Source organism: Meleagris gallopavo, chromosome 1, assembly GCF_905368555.1.
Source record: "Meleagris gallopavo chromosome 1, MGAL_WU_HG_1.1, whole genome shotgun sequence".
Classification (NCBI taxonomy): domain Eukaryota; kingdom Metazoa; phylum Chordata; class Aves; order Galliformes; family Phasianidae; genus Meleagris; species Meleagris gallopavo.
This window is the reverse complement of record NC_139404.1, coordinates 115,567,234-115,594,121: the sequence shown is the minus strand read 5'-3', so window position 1 is coordinate 115,594,121 and position 26,888 is coordinate 115,567,234. Positions and strand designations below refer to the sequence as shown.

At 46.9% G+C, this 26,888-nt stretch overlaps 1 protein-coding gene across 1 annotated transcript; it reads left to right on the top strand.

Annotated features, from left to right (window-relative positions):
* The first annotated feature begins 3,193 nt into the window (after window positions 1-3,193).
* Window positions 3,194-13,878, top strand: LOC104915428 (maestro heat-like repeat-containing protein family member 2B). Its single transcript, XM_085216859.1, has 30 exons — window positions 3,194-3,218; window positions 3,515-3,636; window positions 3,773-3,895; window positions 4,031-4,196; window positions 4,352-4,450; window positions 4,608-4,759; window positions 5,099-5,242; window positions 5,766-5,858; window positions 6,144-6,213; window positions 6,328-6,441; window positions 6,527-6,600; window positions 6,932-7,051; window positions 7,202-7,309; window positions 7,499-7,658; window positions 7,787-7,827; window positions 8,003-8,144; window positions 8,550-8,602; window positions 8,808-8,915; window positions 9,194-9,313; window positions 9,511-9,633; window positions 9,769-9,924; window positions 10,146-10,268; window positions 10,579-10,658; window positions 11,070-11,205; window positions 11,322-11,414; window positions 11,816-11,902; window positions 12,077-12,200; window positions 12,403-12,512; window positions 12,982-13,134; window positions 13,391-13,878. The coding sequence occupies exons 1-30, from the start codon at window positions 3,194-3,196 to the stop codon at window positions 13,703-13,705; spliced, it is 3,534 nt and encodes a 1,177-aa protein (XP_085072985.1). The 3' UTR covers window positions 13,706-13,878.
* Window positions 13,879-26,888: the final 13,010 nt, after the last annotated feature.

Genomic DNA, 26,888 nt, shown 5'->3' with positions numbered 1-26,888 from the left:
CCGCCCCACTGTGCTCACATCCACTGCTTGGTCTTCTTAAGTGTTCTGTGTGCATTGATGCATGTCAGTGGGTGACATTTTTTCCACATGGAGGAGTTCATTGACACATCCCCACTTCATGTGCACTTCCACATCAGACCCATTGTGTCAGAATTCCCATCTGCTGCCATCTGTCGCACAGTAATACCACGTCACGGAATATTGGTGGGGAGCTTCGACCCCTACTGCCACACCACCAACATCCGCCTCTGATGTCATGAGCCAACACCATGTTCTCTGGTCTAATCCTCCTCGACCAAGAGGAAGCCTTTCCCTCCCCAGACTCTCTTTCTTACCTACAGCGTCTGGGGTTCCTGAGGGCTAATCTTAACATTAAAGACTGAAGCAAAGAAGGCATTCAGAATCTCTGCCTTCTCAGCATTCCCTGTTACAAAGGCACCCATCTCATTTAGTAGGGATCCCACATTTTCCCTGGTCTTCCTTTTACTGTTGACATACTTTTAAAAAGCCCTTTCGTGTTATCATTTACCTCCTTTGCAAGGTTTAATTCCGAGAGGGCCTTAGCATTCCTTGTTGCACCCCTACAGGCACTGACAACATTCCTATATTCTTCGCAGGTGAACAGGCCCTTCTTCCACTGTTCATGGATGTTTTTCTTTCTTTTTAGTTTATTTCTGAGTTCCTTGCTCATCCCCACAGGCCTCTTGCCACCTTTCCCCAGTTATTTACTCTGAGGGATAAAGCAATCTTAAGCTCAGAAGAAGTGGAGTTTAAGGGCCAACCAGCACTCATGGGCTCCCTTACCTTCTAATGCTGTAGCCCATGGAATACCTCCAATTAGGTCCCTGAAGAGGTCAAAGTTGACTCTCCTGAAGTCCAGGGTAGCACTCCTACTGATTGCTTTGATTCTTCCTTCCACACAAGATCTTGAACTCCACCACTTCATGATCACTGCATCCCAAGCTCCCCAGCCTTCACATTTCCTACTAGTCCTTCCTCATTAGTAAAAACAAGGTCAAGTAGCACACCCCTCCACATCAGCTCCTTCACCACCTGCATCAGAATGTTATCATCAATGCACTGCAGGAACCACCTGGACTTTGTGTGCCTGGCCGTGTTATTTTCCCGGCAAATATCAGGATGGTTTAAGTCCCCCATAAGAACGATCGCAATGCTTCTTCCAGCTGTTTGTAGAAGGCCTCATCCATTTCCTCTCCCTGATCAGGTGGCCTGTAGCACACACCAACAACAGTGTTGCCTATGCTAACCCGCCCCTTAATTTTTACCCACAAGCTGTATCCACTTTTTCATCATCCCCCTGCAGTGGAGCTCAATGCATTCTACCTGCTCTCTCATAAACAGCAACTCCACCACCTCACTTCAACTTGCCATCCACAACAGCATGCCAGTTGTGTGAGCTGTCCCACCATGTCTCCATGATTGCAATGATATCACACTCCTGTAAGCACGCACAGATCTCTAGTTCTTCCTGTTTATTCCCCACGCTGTCTGCATTACAATACAGGCACCTTAGGGTGTAGGTATTTCTAGAGGGATGCAGGAAGATTTAAGCTGGGCTCTTTGCAATGTGGTCTTCTCTGAGGAGTCCTCACAAGATCCTTCTGGACAACTGGGAAGTCTCTCTCCACAGTTTACTAAGAAGACAGCATTCCCAGGCCCTTCTCTGTTTCAAGTGACATGCGGAATCAAACTCTATAACCACAGTGCAGTCATAAAGCAGGTATGTTTACTCAGTGCTGTGCACCTATGCTGGATGCAGGGGGGTATTCGTCCTAGCCTGCATACCAGAGGTCAAGAAAGGCACATGCTTAAAGAACAAGCTCCTTACAAATGCATTAGATGTCCAAGAAAAGGTTGTTTTATTACAATGGGTCCCCAGAGTGATTGACATTTTTCTCCCCCCAAGTCTCAGTTCTTATATGCATGTGTGGCATTTCTCACTGGTCATCTGGTGGTCTTTCTGATGAAGGCCATCGTCTTCCTCACTGGGTCAGGTTGGAAGATGCTTGACTGGCTCTGACCGGTCCTCTTATCAGTATCAGCTCTGTCCACCAATCCGCTGCTTCTTCATTAATTTGTGGTTTACTGTCCTAGCCTGCTGCCTTGCGTTAGGATAGCTAACAATGTTATTTGGAGAAACAGGAGACTCGCTGTCTGTACTAATTCTGTAGGTCTGTAGAAAAGCATCTGTTATCGGCAGCAAAAACCTGGCTTTGAAAGGTTAGATCTGTAGCTGCCAATTCAGCACCTCATGACGGTATATAACTTTTAACCTAACTCATTTTCCTCATTTCACAAGGAACTCCATGCTCTTCCTCCATCAAATCTGGTTTAATGCTCTGGTAATCAATCCAGCCTGCTTGCTCCCCAGAACACTTTGGCCCCAACTGCTCAGTTGCGTTCTGTCTCATGCCCACACACCTGTTCTCTCAAACATATGTCCAAGATCAAGATACACAAAACCTCGGTCCTGACACCATCCCAGTAATTGACCAGTAATTTATCAACTTTATTTGCCTCCTTCCTTCTGGGACCCAGCCACCAGTCAAAAGGACAGAGGAGAACACTCCTGGTGCTCCCGATACCTTTAGCATCTTTCCAAGGAATGCAAAGTCCCTCTCTGATGTTCTGCCATTTCCTTGTGGCAGCCTCCCATGACCCTACTGGAATGACAACGAGCAGATGGTGGTCTTCTTGTTTGATCTGATGTGGTGGAGTCTCCTTAATGTCTCTGACATGTGCCCCTGGAAGACAGCAAAGCTGTCTAGAGAGGTTGTCTGGGCAGCAGATGGGGGCCTCAGTGCCTCCCGGCACAGAGCCCCAGTCATTAAGACAGTACTAGGCAATGGTGCCCAGCAGCTGCTCCCTGGCAGGGGCTCTCCCTCATCTGCTGAGGCGATTCCCTGCTTTGGCACAGAACCAGAACCCTGGAGCCGAGTGCATCACAAAAACATGCTGTGTTTTGGGGCCTGCAAGGTTGCCCTGGATGTTGTCTGGTCCCCAGCCTGGGGCATGTCATTCTCTGTGAGGAGACACTCTGAGGTGTGATGTCACAGTGGCTACCTCATACACCCCTGTGGCAGTGGTGGAGCGGTGGCTCAGTCCGCTTGTGGGACGCGCAGGAAGTGAACCCAGAGAGAGCGTTGTGTCTATCTGGAGACATCCTGCTGTGATGGAGCGGCTGAGAGCCCTTCGAGGTGAGTCCCTCACCTCTCTGGACACTGTGATGCTGCCTGAGCACGTGTGCCTCCATTGTCTGTTTAGGACATGCCAGCAGCACTGTCCTTGCTCTGCTAAGAGCAGCTGCCCACCATGGTTTCTCCTGTACCCCAGCAAGGGGAAGGCTCTCTCTCCTCTTCCTGCTGACCACGCATGTGCCAGCGCAGCCCACCCCCACCATGGGGCTGGAGGAGCGTTCCTCCCAAAGCTGGCTGGATGCTCGGCTCTGGCTCCAAGCAACATGAGTAGCAGCTGCTCTGCTCTTTCCTTTCAGGTCTCTTTGCTTGTGTGGGCTGCATGCCCAGACGAACACGTCACAGGGAGAGAGGCAGGGTGGAAAGCCCTGTCCCTGCCTGTGCCGTGACTTTGCTGCTGCAGCGCCTGCAAGACCAGGAGGTGAGCTGGGGGCATCCACCCATCAATCCTTGCCCTGGCCCAGTGCCATGGTCCTGTGGGGGCCAGGCCCAGCAGCACAGCTGCATAGTGATGGGTGGCAGTGGGCAAAGTGAGCGTGACTCATCCTTGTCTCCAGGGTGACCGAGCGCAGGCGTACTGCGAGCTGGAGCACGTCCTGAGAGAAGATGACAGCCGCCCGCCGTGCGGAGTGGTGAACCGGCTGCTGGCAGAGGTGTCCCAGGACCTGACAGCAGCCCAGGTGAGGAGTCACTCCCGAAGGCAAAGGGAGCCGCCTGCCTGCGCTGGTGTTCTGCTGGCGGATGGTGGTGGCTTAGCCCTTCCAAGGGCCTCAAGCAATCTCCTGTGCCGTGTGTCACCAGTGACTCTTTTTCAGGGCGTGACAAACAGCATGAGAATGGCTGCCAGCAATGTCCTGGTGGCTCTGGCCAGGACACACTTCACCATGGTGATGTCCGAGCTCCAGGACCACCTGAAGGCCACACGGGAGATGTCCAAGGAGTTTGTTCTGATCACCCTGAGCAAACTCTTCAGCAGCTATGGTAGAGTGCCCTCTGCCTCCTGACATCTATAGCAACTGGGGAAAGAGGTCTCTCCCCTTGCACATGATCTGTGTTGAGCTGGGGGATGCAGGGCTGCAGCCTTTCCTCCCTCACTGCTGAGGCTCTGACCATGCCCCTGTCCTTCCTCTCTGCAGCTCCACAGTGCATCTCCTTTGTGTGGCTGACGCTGGCTGGCCTGCGCAGTGTGGTGGGCCAGGTGAGGAGTGGCCAAACGCTGCGCATCGCTTGTGCTGGTGAGTGCTGGCCCCAGAGCAGAGGGGATCGGGACAGCCCTTGTACCTCACCCTGCTGCAGACTCTCACAGGCTCTCTTTTCTCTCTCTTTCTTTTTTTTAAAAATTAATCATTCTTTCGTTATTGTTGTTTTGTTTTGTTTTGTTTTGTTTTTCAGTTGTGAAACAATGGATGGATGGAGTCAAGATTCACTTGTCCTCCGGAAAGCAATGCCCCTGGCCTGCCACAGAGAAAGAGCAAATCTATGAGAATCTTGATGAGCTGTTCTTCTCTGTGGTGAGGAACTGGCAGGACTGCCAGGAGGAAGAGGTGAGCACTGCTGCATTCCCAGCCCAGCATGTCTCACAGACATCAGCAGCTCTGTCTGTGCCCAGAGGGCTGAGAGCAGAGAGGTGAAGAGAGGGAGTGCGCTGGCTCTGCAAAGAGCTTGGGGCTGGATCTTGCTGCCGGGAAGCAGCCGCACGTCACAGCATTGTGGCAGGGAGAGCTGGGGATGAGGGTGTGGGGAAAACCTGCCTGCTCTCCAAAGCAAGCCCATCTCCTGCTGGGTACAGGGATATGGGGAAAGGGAAGAGAAAGAGAAAGCCCTCTTTGCAGGAAGGGAAGACCTTCAGTCTTTGATGCTAAGACTCTGCCATCCCTCTCCAGGACAAACAGGCCGTCCTCGGGGCTGTGGCTGCCATGTTGAGTGTCCTCCTGCAAGAGGAGCTGCACCGAGAGCACGTCTGGGAGCAGCTCCTTTGGCTTGTGCACCCGTGTCAGGAAGTAAAAGACACCTGCAAGATGGCCAAGGTGAGATGTTGTGCATGGCTCAGCATGGATGTGGGGCCTTTGAAGTGTCACGAAGGGTCAGGGGGATGCAGGAAGAAGGCAGAGAGCCCTTGGAGAAAGGAGGAATCGGTGTTCCAGGGGGGTCTGAGGTTTCCCGAGTTCTTCAGTCAAAGAAGGAACAACCTGGACAGGAGCCAGGAGGGAGCCAAGAGTCACTGGGGATCATCTTCTGGGGATAGGAGGCTTCACTACCACCCCTGTGGGTCTCTGAGTGCCTGAGGAGCTCAATAACAGGAGGGACCATGTCCAGTTGCACCTGATGGGGGAGAAAAGAGATGCTGGGTGGGAGATGTCTCAAACAATGCCCAAACAGGGCTCAGTTGAGAGCAGAGAGACTTTCTTGGTGCTGCTGGGAGGTGGGGGACAAAAAAGAACACCTGTGCAGAAGCTTCTCCCGGTGGACAAACCATTGGGAAACAGTTTCTCCGCTCCCAAGTGGCTAGATGTGGCTTAAGCCCTTTTTTCCTCTCCTTTTGCCTTGCAGAGCCTCACTATCTTCCTGGAGGCCTTAGAGGGAGTTGAGTATGCCATCCCCAAGGACAAGTTTCTGGCCATCACCAGTGCTGTATTCTACCAGGTAAGGGGAGCCTATCCTTGTGCACACAGCAGTTTTCCTCTTGGCTAAGTCTCAGAAGGACTGCAAAGCTCAGAGCCCCTGACTAAGGCAGCTCAGCCTTAGCAACTGCATGCCCGAGGCTGCTCCAGAGCTGTGCGTGTGCCCCCAGGGATGTTGTGGGGTGGGCTGGATTTTGTCTGCGTGTCCTCCTCCTGAGAGTGCCAAGGGAGACGAGAGCTGGCAGCACAGTGTCTTTTCCATCCTCAGTGCTGATGTGATTTTCTCAAATGGACCTTTTTCCCACAGCTCTATGATGACACCAAGCAGCACAGCGAGGCTGATAGTGCAGAGCTGACCCACTGCATCATGCTGCAGGGTAAGGAGAGGAGCTTTGGCGATGCTGGCAGTGCCCTGGCCAAAACCTCTCTCGCAAGCCTCAGGAATGGGCGTAAGTTGCTCGCTAATGCAGCGCGGGATTTCTTCCCCACAGCCCAAATCTGCCCAGAGGAAACAGTCCTGTTTCTGGAGTCGCAGCTGGGTAATGAGTGGGAAGCTGGATGCGTGGCAGCACTGGGTCTGCTCAGTGCTCTGGCTCACTCTGATGGTCAGTACCACAGGTCAAGACTTCCAGGGATCCCTTTTGTCATATGGGTTGTGCCTCCACTCATGCTTCTGCGCATCTCTTGCAGAACCCGCGCTGACAGAGCAGCTGCCCCAGATTGTAGAGGCTGTGCAGCATTTGTGCAGCAACCCCAGGCCCCAGGTGAGCTGGTTTGGGAAAGGAAAGTGATGTCAGGGTAGTGATGCTGCTGCCAACACGGGTAGGGCTGGGTGTCCAGAGAAGTGCTTGGGCATTGACCACATGGTCGTGATGGTTCCTGTGAGGAGAGCAGGCAAAGTGGAGTGGGCAGGTCCCTGTGCTGTGTACGGAAAGCACACGGCCTGGTGCAAAGGCCTGGCCCTCACCTCAGGAGCCAAGGCTTCTCCTCTGCTCTTGTTGTCTTTGCTCATGCCCAAAGGGCTGCCCTGATGAGCAGGTGGCTTCCCTTTGCCTTCTGACCTGAAAAATCACACCCACAATTGATCTCTGGCAGGTGAGGAAGGCCATTCTGCATTTCATCAATGATCTGCTTAGTGCTAACGCCTGGAGCTGCTCAGCTTGGGATGTGGTGGGGCACATCTTCAGTGAGTTCAGCCGCGCCACGGGAAGAAGGGTAAGGATAGTGGGCAGCATCTTTGGTTGGAAGACCCCAGGAGGTGCTCTCAGAGGCTGGCACAGAAGCAACGGTGGGGCCACACCTGAGCCTCCCAAGAGGCTCCTGAGAACTGAGCGTAACCAGTGTTTCAACACCGCTGTTGTGCAGGCAGCTGGAGACCTTTCTGCCCAGGAAGCCCAGGAAGAAGGAGCTCTCCAGGAGCTATGCATTGACATCCTGGGGTCACTGGACGTCTCTGCGAGAGGGATGTCCAAAGTAAGTCACACTCTGCCCTGCTGCCTCTCCTTGCCTTCACACCACGTGTTCCTCATCCCATTCCAACACCCTAGGTCTCTCCTCCAACGTGCTTTGAAGCACACATGACTCAGGGAAATTCACAGAGTCCTCTTCATCTCTGAGCGGAGGCAGGAATGCTGACATGCTCAACTGCCTTGTTCCCTACAGCTCCTGTGGCCGCGGCTGCTGCTGTTTGTGGTGCCAGCACAGTACTTGGGCATGCTTATCCCGGTATCCCGCTGTGTCCGAGCCTTGGCTGAGAGAGGGGACCTGACATGCCGGGAGGTAGAAGATCTGGATCCCCATTTCGTGAGCTTCATGTTTCAAGGTAGGAGCAGAAACTCCCCCCAGTGAGTTCTGCTGACCTGTGTTAGCACCCAGAAAGGACAGTGGAGGTACACATGGCAGGGCACAGAGTGTCTTGGAGTCTTACTCAGCACTTCTTTCTCCTCGCAGGCCCACTGCTGACTCCCCAGACACTGCTGGCACGCCTGTTGGTGAGTAGATGCTCCAGAGGCCGGTGCCCTGAGCCCCAAGGAGGAAGCAGCATAGCCATGGGCAAAGCTGTTGGCTGCTCCTTGCCTGCCAGGGCAGAGCCAAGCTGCTTCCCTCCTGGGGGAAGCCTCTGCCCTTGCTGCAGAAGTGACCCTGCTTTTCCTTGCTCTCGCTCAGGTGGTGGCTGGGAGCCCTGCTGCAGGCAGTGAACTCCAAGCCGCTGCCTTGCTGCTCATGCAAAACCTCCACAGCAGGATTCACAGAGCTGTGGGGGCCATGTGGGCTGCTGAGATCCCCGTGCTGCTGCAGTGTCTCGAAGGTAAAGTGCTGCTAGGGTGGGAAAGGGGGGAAAGGGAGAGGCAGGGAAGGGGGGAAGTGAAAATCAGCTCTGCAGTGTGGCAGAGGGAAAGCACTGCCTGCAGCCCAGTGCTTGCTCTGCTGCTGTTCCCATTCCAGGGAGACAGCACTGAGGCCTGGGGACATTTCACCCCAGACCATTCTAGGACATGGATTGGTCCTTCATGTTCCCTCAGACAGCAGTCTTGGAGCAGTTAGTTCTGTGTTTCTGCGGGGACAGTGTTTGTGGGGAGGGACAGGTCATTGTGGAGGGGGTGCAGGTCCCAGCTTGGCAATGTTGAGTGCCCAGGCCAAGCAATGTTTGCAGCAGCTCTTCTTTTATGGCTTGATCCCAAGCAAACTTCTTTTGCTTCTTGTTGCTGTGTAGGGAAAGATGAGAGTTTCCAGGACTCTGCAGAGTGGGAGTGCCGTCTACTAAAGGTACAGCATTGCTGGCAGGCGCGGTGCAGAGAAACGCTTGCCTTCCTCAAGGAGCCCAGCTCCCATATGAGCCAGGGAGGGAATGCTGGGGGGAGCTGGCAGGGGGGACTGTTGTTCCAGTCACCTCTCCCCAGAAGGCTGCAATGAAGGAATGTGGGAAGAGGCAAGGGGCAAGGGAACATTGGCTTTTCCTGGTCTCCAACAGTTCCTGAGGGCGTCGCTGGACACCATGGAGGACGAGACCTGGACCAAGGGCCTGAGCTATGAGCTGAGCCGGTGGCTGAGCAGCTCTCCCAGCAACTCTGGAGAAAAGGTGAGTACCCCTCGGCTCTACCCAGTGGTGCAGCTGCAAATTCCCAACTGGGGTTGGGGCTGTGGCTGGTGCTCTGCCCACATGGGCTGCTCACGCTGCTTTCCCTGCCTTTACCCCCCGGAGGGCCTTTCCCTGCAAACTGCCCAGGGGCTGGCTAAAGCTCGGCCCTGTAGCTGCTCTCAGTGACTCCCATGGAGCGTGGGTCCTTCCCACCCGGCCCTCTCTTAGCAGGTCAGGCTGCTGCCATGTCTCAGCTGCTTCTTTCCCTTCCCACACAGTCTTTCCTGTACAAGGCTTTGGGCACAGTGCTGGGAGCTTGTAAAGAAGTCCTCCACATCCAGGAGAAGCTGCTGCAGCACCTGGAGGAAGCAAACGCGGAGGAGCCATCTGAGGCCCAGGTGAGCTCTCTTCTCCTCCAGCTTCTGCCAGCATCCCGCTCTGTCCCTGGGGCAGAAGGCTTCTCCTGGCCCTGCTCCGGGCCTTTTGTTCTCCTCCCCACTGCTGCTTCCATCAAGCGAGGACCAGCCCGGCCACCGTGGCTGGCCGCGCCAGTAGGCTCAGGCCTGCGCCAACTGCCCCTTGTTGTTTTGTGCAGGGAATGATCTCTCTTCTCAGCCATGCTGCTGAGAGGAACTTCCACACAGTCCTGGACACACTCACCATGTTTGTGTCCAGGCTGTGCAAAGGCTGGAAGGGAAGGATTTCCAGGCACAACAAGGTAAAGTATTATGGGTTTCCATCTTGTCTTTCTTCCACTTTATTTTCACAGCAGCTTCTGCCTTGGGAGCCCTGGTGCATCGCGGGGCACTGGGGGCCGTTGAGCAATTGTCTCAAGGCATTTCTCCCCACACAGATGGAGCTGAACAGCATGAGAGCTCATGCCACATGCAGCGCTCTCATCCTCGCCCATGGCAGCTTGGCACTGCGAGCCTCCAAGGAACAGCTGCTTGCCCGCCTGGAGGGAGACATCGTGGGCAACATCGTGCTGCTGTACAGCTGCAGCTGTCGGGTGAGAGCTCAAAGCGTTACAGGTTGTCTGAGCGCCCAGCTGCAGCCCCTTCACGTGGGGGGATGCTGAGATGGGCCTTCTCTTTCCAAAGGTCCCTCGGGGAATGGTTTGTGCCCAGATCAAGATCCAAGGCCTTCCCTTAGCGTTGCCCCCACGTGTCCCCCTTGCAGCCCTTGGCCCTTCCTGCAGTTCAAAGAATGTTCTTTTCTCTTGGGCCTCAGGACTTGCAGAACAAGCTCGCACTGGTGCAGAGCATCACCGACTTCAGCTCTGCTGTCCATGCTGTGGGCAACCCCGCCTTCTTTAATCCCTCCTTGAAGGACAAGCTGCTGAAGATCCTGATGGTGAGTACCTAGAGCCAGGGCTCTCTGAAGCGGAGCTCTGGGCTGTGCCGCGAGGCTCGCTTCCCTGGAGGCATACATGTCTCCCTCAGCCACACGTCTCCAGCTAATGGGGACATTGGGTGCTGGCAGGCAGCGGCTGGACAGTGGGCTAGGTCCACCAGCTATGGAGCTGCTGCATCCTGCAGTGCCTTGGTGGGAAACGTGGGAGTGATGGGGCTTGTGTGTGGCAGTTGTGTCTGTCTCGGGGCTGGGTAGAACAGCTCTCGTGTGCCCTTTGCCCACTTTGACAGTGTCTCTCTGGGACTTGCAGGACCTGCTGAAGAAGTACTACTTGGGCACCCCTGTATCTCCAGTGCCCCTCAAGGTGGTTCTGGCCCTGGAGCAGTTGAGGTAAGGGCGGGAGCCTCTGGGGTTGCAAGGCAGCATGGTGGTCCTCCATTTGGTTAGCTCCTGAAGGCCTGGAGGGGGCAGGGGGTGAGAAGCCACATCTACAGGAGAGATGGCTGGGCTGTTGTGCCCAGTGAAGCTGAGGTTCTGGGCAGGGAGAAAGGCCCTGGTGTTCCTGTCCCCTGGCAGGGAAGAGAAGGGACACCTGGGGTCTCCTTCCCTTCAGAGAGGCAGGGGGTTCACTGCTGCTGGTGAGGAGAAGGGTGCTGACGGAACTAAAGACAGTGCTCAGCAGCATGGGCTGGGGATGCTGGCTTTGCGGCTGTCCATTAGGAGAAACTGAGATGTTTGAACCAGTCTGGAGAGCACTGGTAAAGGTTCTTTCTGCTTTCTCTTCCTTTTTTCCTCCTTCAGCAAGCTGAAGCTCTCTATAGGAAGCAAGGACATGTCTGAAATGTTGGTTCTGTGCTGCAAGAACATTGTGACGCACCCCTCAGCAGAGATGATGCTGAAGATCAGGAAGTCACAGCAAGCAGCTCAGTACCTGCAGGTAACTTGCCGTAACTTTCCCAGCCACCTCTCAGTCAGAAACCTACTTCAGCACACAAGACCTATGCTCTGGCAGCAGCCATGATGCCACACCTCAATCTCTTCTTCTGCTTGCAGCTTCAGCAAACATCATTGAAATCTCTGGGCCGGCTCATTGCAGTCCTGCTGGAGGCAGAGCCCTCTGGTGACTTCTTCCAGAACATAGTCCATGTGAGTATGTGTGGGGCAAAGGAGAAAGTATGGTGCCTGCTGATAGCGGAGACAGAGATCTGGGGACTGAGAGGATGAACAGAGGGGGAGAAATCTCCTGCTGATGTGTCAGCTCACTGTGAGCTCAGAAATGGGCAAAGAAATGGGCCCTGCAGAAGTATAGGCAGGAGCCAGCCCTTGGCAGGCCACAGCCGAGGAAAAGCTCCCAGGTTAGGAGGCAGGAGTGTCTGCAGAGAGAGCAGGCAGCAGTGCTGGTGCTCAGTGAGGTTGGGGGGCCACATGGAACCACAGGGCAGGCTCTGAGGGAAAGTGCCAGGAAAGAAGGGACAGGGAAAGGGGTGGCAGGAAGGGAAAGAAAAGATGTCCGCAGTGAAACAGTTGCTCTGCCCCAGGTTCTGCAGAAATCAATGACATCAGACAACATGTGGGAGCGCAAGAGGGCCCTGCAGACCTGCTCCCAGCTGCTGGCTGCTTGTGAAGAGCTTCAAGTGAGTAAAGAGCCCCACCACATGCCCCCCGCTTCCTCCCTGGTGCCCCTGAGCTGGAAGGCGAGCTCCACCCAGCTGTGCATGCTATGTAATGGTGTGGGGAAGGGATAGGCAGAAGAAGCTAGGAAGAGCTGGGGCCACCTACAGCTTTCTTCCTGCCTCTCACCCCTGCAGAGAAGAGATGCCTGCGATCACTTTGGCTCCTTGGTGGGATTGCTGGCTCCGCTGACATGTGACCCCATGCCCACATCCCGCCAGCTGGCTGTCACCTGTCTGGGCTCTCTCCTCCAAATCCAAGGCAAGTAGAGCGTGCGGACACCAGCCCTCTGCTCTCCTCCACAGCAGTATCAGAGCCCCATGGGCTGGGCTCTGTTTACAGGAGTGAGAGGCACCATGTGCAGCTCTCTTCTTGTCCCCACCCTGTCCTCTGTCTCTTCCCCGTGGAATGCAGTTCCATTTCCAGAAGTATGATTTCCCTTTTTTCCCTGTGCTCTTTCCAGCCAAAGCAACCAATAGAGTCATCAAGACAGGAGACATTGGGAGCCTGTGTGAGGGGCTGCATGCCTGCAGCACCATCTCTCAGCTCCAGACCTCATCCAAAATCGCAAGGGTAAGTGCACCCAACAATGGGAGATGGGATCTCAATGCATAGGCTTCTGCATGACCCTGTGTTGCTCCCAGCCTCTCACACCACTTCCAGAATGAGCTGTCACCCTAAGACCACTTTTCTCAGCAAGTAGCAGGAGGCTCTGAGCTATGTCTGGCCTTCAGGTGCCCAGTGCAAGGAGCTGATTCCATGATGTACGTTTGTGTGTTTGTGTGTGTGTGTGTGTGTGTGTGAGACTGTGGCTGCTGGGAGGTAGGCTTTTCATGCAAGCAAATACCATGGGTGAAGAAGCTGAGAGAAGGCTCAACCACCGTACATATAAATAGAAGAGTATGGGGAGCAGGAGCGTTGTGATTGCCGCCTGAATGACCAGCAAGTTGCTGAACTAAGAATGCCCTCAACACTGCTTTATGTTTTGAAGAGCTGCCACAGAGCAGTGATGGGATGTCTCCTGCTTCTCATTTCTCTGCAGATAGTGTGCAGAAACTTCCCACTGGAACGCACAGTTGACTTCATGTTGGCCATCAAGGAGACCTTGCGGAGAGCCAAAGGATTGCGTGTGCGTGCAGCTGGGAAGTGGATGATCACCTTTCTGCTGATGTACGGGAAGGACATCTGTTGGAACGTAAGAGACTTTCTTCTACGTTTCTTGGACTTTTTCCGGCTGTTGGACTATGCCTTGTGCCATTTGCCTCTTGTGCTAAAGAAGCACAGCTTGAGTGCAGAGCCAGGGCTTGGACAGGGTGGCTGGCATGAAATTTAGGCTTAGGCCTTGTCAGCATGTCAAGGGAGCAGGCATTGTTCACGTGCTGGATGTCCATGGTTAGGCCCTGCAGAGTCAAGGATGCAGCAAGTCGTTCTTTCTCCCCTTCTTCTTTCAGGTGCCACCGATCCTCTACATTCTGCGCAGCTGCTCATTGTCTGCGCAGCAGAGCACGTTCGTGCCCTTCCTGTGCCAGGCGGTGGTCATCCTCACCTGCTGTCACACAGAGGTCATGATTGACAACTTCTCCCGGCTGCTTGGGCCCACAGACAGGTATTGGCACTCCTGCCTTTGCTGTTGCTGCAGTCACAGTTTTAGCTTGCCTTTGCCAGAGGGATCTTTTCTTTTTTCCTCTCAAAGTCTGTTTGAGGTGAAAATTACACAGTTACAACCTGAGACTCTTCTTTTTCTAGTGAGGTGTGGAAGAGAATAAGAGAGTTTTGTCTTCAACGGTGGGGGCGGTAGAAGAGGAGAGGAGAGGAGAGAAATGGAAAAGAAAGGAGACGAGAGAAGAGAAGTGGAAAGGAAAGGAGATGAGAGAAGAGGAGAGAAGAAGAGAAATGGAAAGGAGAGGAGAGGAGAAGAGAAATGGAAAGGAGAGGAGAGAGGAGAAGAGAAATGGAGAGGAGAGAGGAGAAGAGAAATGGAAAGGAGAGGAGAGAGGAGAAGAGAAATGGAGAGGAGAGAGGAGAAGAGAAATGGAAAGGAGAGGAGAGAGGAGAAATGGAAAGGAGAGGAGAGAAGAAGAGAAGAGAAATGGAGAGGAGAGAAGAAGAGAAGAGAAATGGAAAGGAGAGAAGAGGAGAAGAGAAATGGAAAGGAGAGGAGAGAAGAAGAGAAGAGAAATGGAGAGGAGAGAAGAGGAGAAGAGAAATGGAGAGGAGAGAAGAGGAGAAGAGAAATGGAGAGGAGAGGAGAGGAGAAGAGAAATGGAAAGGAGAGGAGAGGAGAAGAGAAATGGAAAGGAGAGGAGAGGAGAAGAGAAATGGAAAGGAGAGGAGAGGAGAAGAGAAATGGAAAGGAGAGCAGAGGAGAGGAGAGGAGAGGAGAGGAGAGGAGAGGAGAGGAGAGGGCATGAGGGGAGATGAGGGGAGAGGGAATGGGTAGGGAAAGAAAAAGGGAATGAAGAGGGGAATTTAAAGGGGAAGGAAAGGAAAGGGGAGGGGAGGGGAGAAGGAATGGGAAGGGGAGGGGAGAGGAGGGAAGGTGAGAAAGAACGAGGAGGGGAGAAGTGGTGAGGGGATGGGAGGAGGGGGGAGGAGGGGAAGGAGAGGGGAGGAGAGAAAAGAGAAAAGAGGAGAGGGGAAGAAAGAAAAGAGAAAAGGAGAGAAGAAGAGAAAAAGAAAAAAAGAGCTAAAAAGTATTGTATTGTTAATTAAAAAAAGCCATTAATATTAATTATTAAAAAAAAAATCCTGGCTGAGATGTGTAAAGAGTATTTTTTTTACCAAGTCTTCATTTTAATAGCTGCTGTCTCTTCTCCATACCTGTTACAGAATCACAGAGTCCCTGAATCTCAGGGATTGGAAGGAACCTTGGAAGATCATCTAGTTCAATCCTCCTGCTTTAGCAGGAACGCCTAGATTAGGTCACACAGAAACTCATCCTGGCAGGTTTTGAATGTCTCCAAGAAGGGGACCCCACAACCTCTCTGGGCAGCCCATTCCAGTGTTCTGTTACCCTCACCATGAAGAAGTTTTTTCTCATATTTTTGTGGAACCTCCTGTGTTACAGCTTGCACCCATTACCCCTTGTCCTATCACTGGATGTCACTGAGAAGAGCCTGGCTCCATCCTCCTGATGCACACCCTTTGCATATTTATAAATGTTAATGAGGCCACTTCTCAGTCTCCTCCAAACCAAAGAGACCCAGCTCCCTCAGCCTTTCCTCATAAGAGAGATACTCAAGTCCCTTCATCATCTTTGTGGCTCTGTGCTGGACTCTCTCAAGCAGTTCCCTACCCTTCTTGAATGGAGGGGTCCAGAACTGGACACAGTACTCCAGATGCAGTCTCACCAGGGCAGAGCAGAGGAGGCATCTCCTTAGGCTCTGACAGGGAAGTAAGGACAAGCAATAAGCATAAGGGATTAAGCAATAAGCATAAGGGAGGATATTTGAAATATAAGATGAAACAAGGCAAATCATTCTCCATAAATGATGATGGAAGAACCTAAGAGGAAAGACACCCAAGTGCCTGTAGAGAGCTGTTCCAGCAGCAGCAGGACAGAGACACTGAACTGATGTATTTAAAAGAGAAAAACAGAAGATAAGGAGCCGTTAACCAATACCTGAATGACTCTGATGCCCTTCTACTCTCTACAGTCCCAGCACTCTGGCTGCAACCAAGTCCTCAAACTTACAATTGGCAGCACTGAAACACCTAAGGCACTTGCTGACCTTATTCCAAGCCATGTGGGTAGAGTATTTGTATTACATTTTCTAGCAGTCCCAGTTTCCTCAGCAATGAGGTCCATTGCTATTTCAACTTGCACACAAAACTGGATCAGGTACACTGCGATGTTCAACACACGAATAAGCAAATATTCATGTCAAAAAGGGTGAGAAAAGCAGTTCCATTTGTTTTGTTTAAAGTGTAGACAGACCTTGCAACAGTATCATAGCAATTCCGCATGTAAAGTTATGCTGATTCCTGATTATGAAGTTAAGAAGATTTTCTCATGGAGTTGGACATTTCACGGAATCATACTCCTGTGCTTTCTTGGCCACAAGGGCACAGTGCTGGCTCATGGTCATCCTACTGTCCACCAGGACCCCCAGGTCCCTTTCCACTGCCCTGCTCTCCAACAGATCAGTCTGCAACCCCTACTGGTATCTGGGCTTGTTCTTGCCCAGATACAAGTCTCCATACTTGCTCTTGTTATATTTCATTAAATTTCTCCCCGCCCAACTCTCCAGCGTGTCTAGCTCTCGCTGGGTGGCAGCACAACCTTTTGGCATGTCAGCCACTCCTCCCAGTTCTGTGTCATCAGCAAGCCTGCTAACATGTGCTCTACTCCCTCATCCAAGTCATTGATTAATATACTGAATAGTACTGGTCCCAGTACCGACCCTTGAGGGACTCCAATAGACACAGGCCTCCAACTAGACTCACTCTGTCCCACTGACCACAACTCTCTGGCTTCTTTCCTTCAGCTGGTTCACAGTCCACCTCGCTACTTGAATGTTCCAGATCAAGCTTCCTCAGTTTAGCTGTGGCGATGCTGTGGGAGATGGTGTCAAATGCTCTACTAAAATCATGATAGACCACATTCACTGGTCGTATCATCTATCCACCTTGTTACGTCTTCATAAAAGGCTATCAGGTTGGTCAAGTATGACTTCCCTTTGGTGAAGCCATGTTGACTGCTCCTAATGACCTTATTCTCCTTGAAATGTCTAGAGGCAACACCAAAGATAAGTTTTTCCATCACCTTTCCACGGATGGACGTGAGGCTGATCAGTCTACAATTACCTAGGTCCTCCTTCTTGTCCTTTCTGAAGAACGGAGTGACATTTGTTTTCTTCCTAAGGCTTCTTCCAGTCCTAAGGCGGCACTTCTCTTATTCCCCACAACTTACCAAAGATGATGAAGAGTGGCCTAGCAGTGGCTTCTGCCAGCTTCCTCAGCACCTGCACGCGCATCTCTTTGGGACCATGGATCTGTGGCTGTCTAGATTGCTTAACTGGTCCTTAACCCAGTCCTCATCAACTGAGACAAACTCCTCCTTGATCCTGACTTCCTCTGGGGCCTCAGGGGTATAGGGCTCCTCAGGACAGCCTTAAGACTGTCTCTGTTATCTACTGTCCATTGCAGTTTGAATATCTTTGGGTTTAATTTTTCCATTTCCTGACTTTATCTTTTATGTTGAACAGCTGTTCACTGGAGAGGTCTCTTACAAATCATACAGCCTTTAATTCTATATTACAATGGTCAAAGGACAAAATGCTTAAATATGAAGCAAATACTCAACTTCTGTTCTTCGTATACTATGACAAGCAGAGCCTGGGCTTCATCACCCACTATCACAGTTGAGATAGAATTTCCAAAAGTGCTGCCAAGGAAATGTTCCACCCTGCCCCCCTAATGTAATTAATGAGATGCTGAAGTTCTACTGCAATCCAGCTGACCAACAGCTCATTCTTTTCCATGCCAAATTGTCTTGACAGTGAGTTCCTAGAAAGGAGACAAAATCTAACATTCACCAACAGAAGGACATCTAATGTGAACTAAGTTTTTTTAATATCTCTGTGACAGTTTCAGGAGTGCTCTTAAGATGATTTACCTGTAAACGAGGTGTAAAACTGTCTTCACTCAGAAAAAGCTTAGTTACGATTATTTCTACTAGCCAGATGGGATTCACCAATTTCTCTTGTCTATGTGTCGAACATTAGTAATATATCTTGATGCAGTTAATTTCTTTTCCTCATTTATTTAGATTGAAGTCTCAAACACAGTGGGCCAACTTCAGTATCATGGCCTGCTCTAGAAAATCTCTGCAGAATGGCATAAGGAAGACTCTACATCTAAAATGATATGCTTTTTCCTTCCAGTAAAATTCTCACAGTTAAAGGTTATTGTTCCCTTATATACTTTTAGTTACAGTATCCTAAGTTAAAAACACCAACTCTTTTACTTTTTAAGGAGAAAAACCTTGATTATCAGGTTATTTTCCACACAATCCTATTTTCTATCCTCACTGAGAAAGAAAGAGAAGAAAAAAAGGCCTTATCAGCCTAAAACTACCTTATAAATAAAAAAAAAAAGCAGCCAAGGTTTCAGTACAGTTGGTTCTAGTGAAGTCAATCACCAGGCACTGTCTTATCAAGTTCAGAATTGTGCATCGTGACTTCCAGACAAACGACAAAGCCTGGTGTGTGAGGAAGAAATGAAAGTAGGTTGGAGAGAGACAGATGTTACAGAAGAAAAATTTACGAAGGGTGTAGTCCATAGAGGTTGAAATAAAAGCTATACAAATGTTACACGTGCCTGCAGATAGCAGTTAATGCAGAATCCATCAAATGGTGCATAAGGGATTAACAAAAGCTGAATTAGAGTATTGGAAGACAGACTTGAACCCCATCAAAGATCATTCTGTAGTCAACAATGACATTTAGAAAACATGCATATATGATCTTTATTCTTCATGTGCTGTCCTTCTCGTTGCAGTAGGTCCTCTACCATTTAATCGAAATATCCTCACTTTTTTGCAGCTCATCCATGTTCCCTACTGTGCCCTCACACTTCTCTGCAGCATCGTCTGCTCTCTAGTTACCAGCTCTCTACTAACCAGCTGGTTAGTGCATATCTGCTGATTTATCATCAGGGAAAAAATAATAAATGATCATTGAATTTGGGTAGCAAGATATATTAGATGAGGCATTAATTTGTGCTTCTCTCCTTTGTTCAATGCACTGTGCTCATGACAACATTTCTGCAGAGACTGTAGTCCTCTGGTAGGATTGTTGAATATGGCAGCAACTTCAGCAGCTATGGGGAAGGATACTGAGAGACTGATGAAGAAAAGGGCAGGCAGATTATAGTTTCACTTCCTTGGGGAGCTTAGCTAAATTATTTTTAAGAAAAAGTCTGCATTTGGTTTGTGATTGATTGACTGATTTGTCGTATCTTGAGGGTGACAGTATCGGAAGTCCTTGAATGTTCAAGAAACATAGGCAAAATAGGTTTTTCAGTTTTGCATCCATGCCAGTAGTATAAAAGAAGATTCAGTGCTTGGTCCCCCAGCTGTGCAGGTAAAAGTCTGCACACCACAGTCTCCCAGAGCAGACAAATCATAGCTGTGATACAGAGCATAGGTGCTGCACTGCACCAAGCAATATGGTTACCGAAGTTGGAAAAATAGAAGAGGGAGCAGAGAAAATGCTATTGCAAAATGAAGTGCTGAGTGGAGCAATGTCTGGTGACACCAAATGCTTACCAAATAATTTTCTAATATAAATGCAATGTACTGTGCAGCAGATTTTGGATGATCACAGTCTCCCTCATGGTTTTCTCCCCAGACTCCTATTACTTTAATTGGCTGAAATTTGGCTGAAAACCACCACATCCTTTGTTAGCTTTCTGCTTGGCCATTGCTTGTCTAAAGGAGGAATGCCACCGAGACTGAGGAGGACACTCAAAACTTGTGTGGTACTTCATGTACTTATTTGTTCTCCAAGCAGTGTATAAGACCTTAAGGGTGCTAGCCTTTCCCAACAGAAAGGAACATAATGCATTGATCCAGTGAGCTCTCCTGGAGAATAAACATAATGACCCATAACACATAAACATAAGCAAACATACTAAGGGATAAAAAACTGGATGCCAGCTAGAAATGTGTGCATATATATGTATGCTAATAGTTCTTAGTGGTTCTGCTACAGTATGGAGGGATAGGCTTAAAAAGTGTGAACATACCTCACTGTGTTAGCTCTGACTGTTAGCTCAGATTTTTTTGGAGTCATCTGTGTACTCTGAAGGTCTTGGTAGCTTTCTCATACTGCACAAAACTCTGCCTTTTTATCTGGAATTCTAAAACATGTATTTACGGCCCATTCTTGTTATACTTCAGCTGCCAGCAAGATTCAAGTTCAAAAACTTGATTTGTTCAGAGCTGTTGTACACTTGCAGGTGGCAGCATTCAGAGAATCTGACTTGTGGAGGGTGGTCAGGTGTACTATACATTTGAACAGCACGGAAGTTAAAGTGAAAAATGTTCTGTCCTGCTACATTTTTGACACTGAACTTCGTCAATGTTTGTTAACATCTCATCTTTGCTCCTCACATGCTCTGTGGCCATATGGGAGTGGTTTAGGATATGGGAATGGTCCTTTGTCCTTTTACTCTGCAGTCCACAGCTGCTTTTTACAGGACTTTACTTGAGCTATGTAGACACTAGTTGTCTATTTTACAGTATACCTCTCCAAACCAGATATTTAAATGGAAAATTCATTTACCCCTGTTTAGTGAGGAAGACTGTCAGAGATTAGACAGATCACTTAAAGACCTGAAGAGGCTGTGTCTGCTCAAAAAAATAAAAATAACAGGACACCTCAAAGACTGGTTGATTGCTGTTTCCCAGGCCTTCAGTCCAGTGCATTTCATTTGATGTATAGTTATTTCTAGGCCATTTTAACATCTTACCTCCCCCGATCCTCTGTTTCTTTTTGGTAACTGAGATTTCATCATATCAATTTTCCTATTATACCAGGAGAGATGGTAAGACATTTGTTGCAGTTTTCTGCACGATGTTCCCTATAGAAGCTTCATTCACTAAAAAAAGATATAAACATCCATTCAGCTTTGTTTTTTTCAGGCTCTATAAAAATAAAAAATGACAGTGGGAAAGTTTTGTAAGGCAAACTTTTTGTGAAGCACCAAATAATTGAAATGCTGTGGAAAAACACGCTGCATAGAATTCTTGCTTTTAGATGCATCTTTATGATCTTGTATGCTTTTTTTCCCCTGACTCCTAAATGCCTTGAGCTTTCATTTCAAGTAATCCAATGAGCAACTAGACACTTGTTGACAGTAATTATTTAAGTATAGACTTCTATATATATTATATGTTCTTTATATGCTTGGAGTTTAAGTGTAAATGCAAAGTGTATTATGGATAATTTTATTCAACTACTGAAACTGCCTATAGAAGTCTTACAGTTTTGAATACCTCTTAAAGCTATCATACTGGATGTGGAAACCAATTGACTGAGTGACCTGGTAAATATAGCCTCGATTTCTGATTCTCCTCCAAGCTGTGTCACACTTGTGATAGCATCTTGGAGGTGGACTGGGACTAATTTAATTAAACACTGCATAAACAAAGTAGAACAGTGTTTTATCTAAATTCTTGTATCCTAAGTATTTCTAAGCATTTTATAGTATACAATCTTCTCAATTAAATACTGTACTAATTTTTATATTTTAATAAAATTATGCCATGGATAAATCATTCCATGGCATTTGCAATGATTTAATTCATTGGAGAGTATCATAGAAGAATATGTAAACTGAAGAAAGATGTTGAACAAGTCAGAGCAAATAGCAGGAAAAACCTGAAAAATTACTTCTGACTTTTAAACAAATACTCCCCAAGAAATTGAAACATGAATCAATATGAAATTATCTTGTCATCTGCTTGATAGAGCTGCAGAGAGGACTGAGAGTGTTCATGGCAGTTTTGTTTTGCAACAAATTATGTGGCAGAGTGGTGGAAAAGGAATCTTTGTTGAGCCCAGATAGACTCTTGCATTTGCATATTATATTGTAGTGCTATTAAACGTGTCCAAGATGTCTCTGGAGAAAATGGAAGGGACACTCAACATAGCACTGAGAAGTCACCTTGGGTCCCATTGTTAGCATTAGCAGAACAGTGAAGCTTTCTACCTTGATAAGAAGAGGAGGTCTTTCCCTTACTACAGAGACACCTTTACAACCTAAGATTTGAGACCAAACGTGAATATTTCTGTGCTTTGTGGTAAATCCTGTGGAAAACCTGTTTGTCCAGGAATAAGTTGTTGCCAATTTATCCCTTTTGCCTGGGAGTCTGGCTTCCAGAGGCAACCTCTCATCTTTCTTAAGACTCATAACAGAAGACAATATAGTCTGAGCCATGTGTCCAGCAGCTTGGTGAGACCACAAATAGGATCTTGGATTAGGTTGTTTTGGTATCCTAGTGTTATGTTTTGACTCTAAAATCAGACTGTGATTGGAATTGGGTAGAACCTTATCAGGTCAAAAAATCTCCCCCTGGTAGGGAAACCCGTGATATTACTAAAGCATGAAATAGATATATTGAAGCCATAAATTGTCTCTGGATCACAGTGTGACACTGTTTATACTAAACTCATGATGAAACACAATGCTACAACAACTCCTATTCTCTGCCCAGAGAGACGTTGCAGAGGAAAAGCAGACTACGATTGCTGATTCCCAACTCCGTTCATGCAAAAGATAGGAAAAATGTTCAGCAGAGTGCAAGTTTCCTGCTTCTTTCCAAACCCAATGTTCTTCCAATTACAAGTATCCTCAGTCTGTGGTTCGGATATGCCTCTAAGTAAAACTACAGAACAACAAATAACGTTTGAACAAAAAGGATTAAGGAAATGTTGGCAATGATTAAAACTGAAAAAAATACTCAACAGGCAATCTCTTCCCATCTCCTCCTTTCACATTAATGTATATTCTCTTGTGTTTTGCTTTTTTTTGGTGATGATAATTTCTATGGACTTTTTGGAGGATAGAGAAAAAGATCTGCCTACCTCAAAACAGTAGTGCTACAATGAACAAGACTTTGGAGTAGCTTTTGTATTTCTTAGTGCAAGTATATATATTTGATCTATATGTTGTTTGCCTTATCATTTTTCAGTACTTTTTAATGACCTAGTTCAGATCCACTTATTTATAGTTACTGTGCATCCCCTTAGAAATTTAGTCTACATGGTATTTGAATGCTTATCTGGATTTTATGAATTGGGTCTGACCAGTGGGCACAAAGCATGAACCTGAAGGTAGAGAGTTTAACTGATGGAATACAACTGATGTATGGTAGTTGGACTAAAGAACATTTGCACAGCAAATGCAAAGATATAAGTGACAGTTCCATTGGATTTACCTTGTATATTCTTTGTATATTTTCTGCTTGTATGCTAACTTCCCCGAATTAAGAACAAGTCAGGTTGACTTTGTCCACTGAAATGAACTGTGCAAATCCCAGCTATAGTGCATAGTTTATAGTCTACAGCCAGGATTCTGCTGCAGAATTATGATCTTTCTATTTATTGTGTGTGCAACTTCTGATATCTGTGTACTTCATGAGTTTTCTACTGCATAGCTCTTTTTTTTTCGTAGGCATGTTGACATGTGGTGAGGGAAGTACATCTTTGTGATTGGATCTTTTTAATGATCTGTGTCTCTAGATAAAAAAGATAAGGACGCTTACCCAATACTATTCTCATCTTGAACTTGATTTAAGCTGTGTACTGAGGGTATAAGGCATTAGATGACATTTTATGTACTTGCACTGGAATTTCTGCAAATGACCATTTAGACCCTAAATTCCTAGATGTAGGAATAATCAGCACTTGTATGTAGACTTGCTGAATCAGTCTCTTGTTACAGAGCTATGCAGAAGAATTCAGATGACTTACACCTACAATGCCTATTTATCTCCAATAACTATATAGGGAGCTCTGCTGTGTGATAAGCTCAGAAGTGCGTGACATCTTTAAAGATATTTAAAGTTTGGTGAGATGATAATTGTAAATTAGGTCCATGATCAGATCAAAGATCATCATTGCTGGTTTTGTGCAGAAGAATTTATTTGGCTGATCATTTCTGTTTAGGTATCATAATTATCTTATAATACAGGTAGGCTAAATCAAGGGTATCAGCTACTTAATACTTCAGATAATAATTTCATTTCTCCACTTTTACTGGCTAAATATAGAAAAGATTCAATGGCTTTCTCAATTGTCTCGTTTTTGAGTTCTTTTAAGGATCATGACAACCAGGAATCAAAACCTTTCTTCAGCAATATCTGCAGTATTAGCAGAAGGGCTCATATTGCTGACAAAGGAGCTCTGTGAATAAGGGGTGGCTGACAGAAGCAACTGCATTTAAAATAGAAATGATTCTGTCATTATCAATTATTCTAGACAGAGAGTGGAACATCTGGAGTAAATGAAACACAGTTTCCTCTCTTTCTGCAATAAGAAAATGTCTAATTTTTGATTAGAGCTAAGTTTGGAAAATGTTAAGTTGGGAAATATGTTCAGCTATGAGGAATCAGTTTTGGAATCAGGAAAGCCTAGTACAAATGAAGGGGATATTATAAAAAGATAAAGAAAAGAGGAAAGCAAGAGTTGCTGAAACAATTTAAGCTTCAAGGGACAAGGAGTTGTTGAAACATGATAGCACCAGCATTCTTAATGGCCTTTTATCTTTATTTATTGAACATCTTGAAATATTTGTGTTCTCTCCCTTTCTCCCCCCCGAATAATGGAATATTTTATTTTTTAAAGAAATATTCTAAAGTATTTATTCTTTGAGTAGGAATTATAGATTTGTGTTTATCTGCCAAAAATTGCTTATCTTTCTACTGCACTTCAGAGAGCAACTAAGGACACTGAGTGATTATTATTCTCCTGGTATCATTATTTAAGGACAAATACAATAAGCCTATAGGAAGAACCATTTGTTTCTTTATACCTCAGAAAGTGTTCCTTTTTTTCTTTTTTCTTTTTTTTTCCTTTTTCTTTTAAATCCCATGCTTCCTATTCTGAAATGTTCATCATTTCACTATAATTCCCCCTGCACCAATATGCTTCCAAATACTTCATTCTCTAGGCTGAACAGTAGGCATTGCCTCTCACCCTGGCTTCTCCTTGCTCTTTTACTAATAAGATGGAAATCCAATAGCATTATTTCACTTTTAATTTCAGTGAAGTGCCTCCATTGCAAAAAGACAATAAACCATTGTGCTAATAGTTTGAGCAGTCATTTGTCATCCATTGAGCAATTATGCCGAGAAAGAGTTGACAGAATGGACCACTTTCTGTTAATAGTGCCAACACTGCTTGAAAGCAGACACTATCCACAACCCAGCCTGGTTAATGGGTATGTGTCAAAAATGATGTTTCTGAAGCAGAATCTCAGGTACTTAAAACATTCCTATTTCCTCCCCTAGACATCTGCTTAAGGTGATGAATGAGAACCTGTCGCTCTTCCATATAATTATTGTCTAAAACAATATTTGCTGATAGCTGACTATCCTTAATATTGATTACCTGGAAAGGTCAGAATGATACCTTGGTATTTTATTAGATTTATAAATAGAAATGGTAAAGGAAAAACGGGAAAGGTAAGGTAGCAGAGCGAATATTGGACAGAATTAAGAGTGAAAGTGGGAAAGTGGCAGAGATATCTCTAGAAAAAAACTGTCCATGCAGAAAATGTAGAAGTTATTTATGATTTATACATATTATCAAGAAGCAAGACAGATAAGAGAAATCAAAAATTGCCAGCAGGAATAATAAAGGAAGGTCATATTTTCACTTACATTTAGAAAGTAAGTATCTTAACAGTGGGCATAAAAAAGAGATGGAATGCGCATAAGTTGGTTCATCCAGTAGAATAATGAAGAAATTTTGAGCTATGAGGAGTGCCACAAACATTAAAGTTAAAGAAGAATTTCAGTCAGCAGTAACATTTTATACCCAATAGTAAAATTGTAAGTCAACAATACTTTGGAAATGTCTTAAGACATAAACTATCTCCAGTAACTTCCTGGTTCATATTTTATTATATTATGATTTCTTCATTTCTCAAGGTTGCAATAAGTTTAGTAGAGAGCATCACAATAAATCTCTGAGAAGATAAAGGTTTCAGCTGCTGATTTTTCTGCTGATTGGCATTGTTAAAATGTTGAAAACTCCATGTCTATATGTTTCTGACCAACACTGTCCTTAGATCTAGCTGAGATGCATTGTTCATAAACAAAAGATTAATATATTCAACATTCATTTTGATGATGCTTGCACACCAGCAGAGAGTCACTGTCATTCACCAATTGGTCCTGTCAATAAGGGAAATGTTTTTGTTACCTTCATCACTTTATTTTCAGAAGAGGTCGAATAACTATTCCAGTTTGCCATGGCAGTGGAAACCACAATGTATTATTATGCCACCTTGGTAGTCATTTTATTGTCAGGATACACCAAATTAAATCACTATGTACTCCCACAAAGCAAAACTAGGAACTGTTAGTGCACTTGTATGTGAATTTCTTACATTGCTATCACTTTTAACACTAGAGAAAAGCAAAATTTGGAACATTTTTTCAGAAACCATATATCCATGTTCATAACTTGTTCCTTCTGCTCTGATTTGTGTCAAAAGTTAATCCTGAAGGAAAGGAACCTAAGAATTTTAATTCTTAGGGGTGTCTTTGAGACTGATACTGATACTGTCTGAGATGTTATTTATGTTAACATCTGTACCATCCTACAAAGTAATTCCAGTGCCTGTGTACAGTACTCCCATCCATTCACACTTAGCAGAAATATGAAAACTGCAAAAAACCAAACACCTTGAAGGGCAGCCTCCCTCCACTTTCAATCTCACAGTGATTCTCCCCTCTTTCATTACTCATGAAAGTTTGGATTTCCATTTTTACTGAAGAAATTTCAGCTTACTCCATTTGGTGTCATTTTGCACATCACTTTATCAAGATGCTGAGAGCTGCATCTTGAACTTTTTCTTCAGTGGGGAATTTATGTCACCAATCATGACTGCCATTTCTATTCTGGCTCATAGTGGTGGTCATACCTCGTCACTGGTAATGATGCGATCGAGGAAACTGCGATCTTCAGCCTTCTATTGGTACAACAGATCCTGACAAAATTAGTGTGTTCTTTCTGTTCCTGTGTGAGTATTCGTGGTTCCCACCTGGTGCAAACTTTGCAGTATTCCAACGTTGGCTCCGTTGTTTTTAACTGAAACTGACATTCAGTCCCATACACAGTTTCCTGGTTCTAACCTGCTGATTTGCACAGATTAGCTGTTGGAGATGCTCTTCATTTCATGGTATGACATCTATGCATGACCATCAGGAATGTA

Excerpts from the sequence above, each read along its gene's own strand:
- LOC104915428 (XM_085216859.1), top strand. The coding sequence starts at position 3,194 with ATGGAGCGGCTGAGAGCCCTTCGAG. Across the intron at positions 4,760-5,098 it reads AGGACTGCCAGGAGGAAGAG|GACAAACAGGCCGTCCTCGG; the intron begins GTGAGCACTGCT and ends ATCCCTCTCCAG. Across the intron at positions 9,634-9,768 it reads GGATTTCCAGGCACAACAAG|ATGGAGCTGAACAGCATGAG; the intron begins GTAAAGTATTAT and ends CTCCCCACACAG.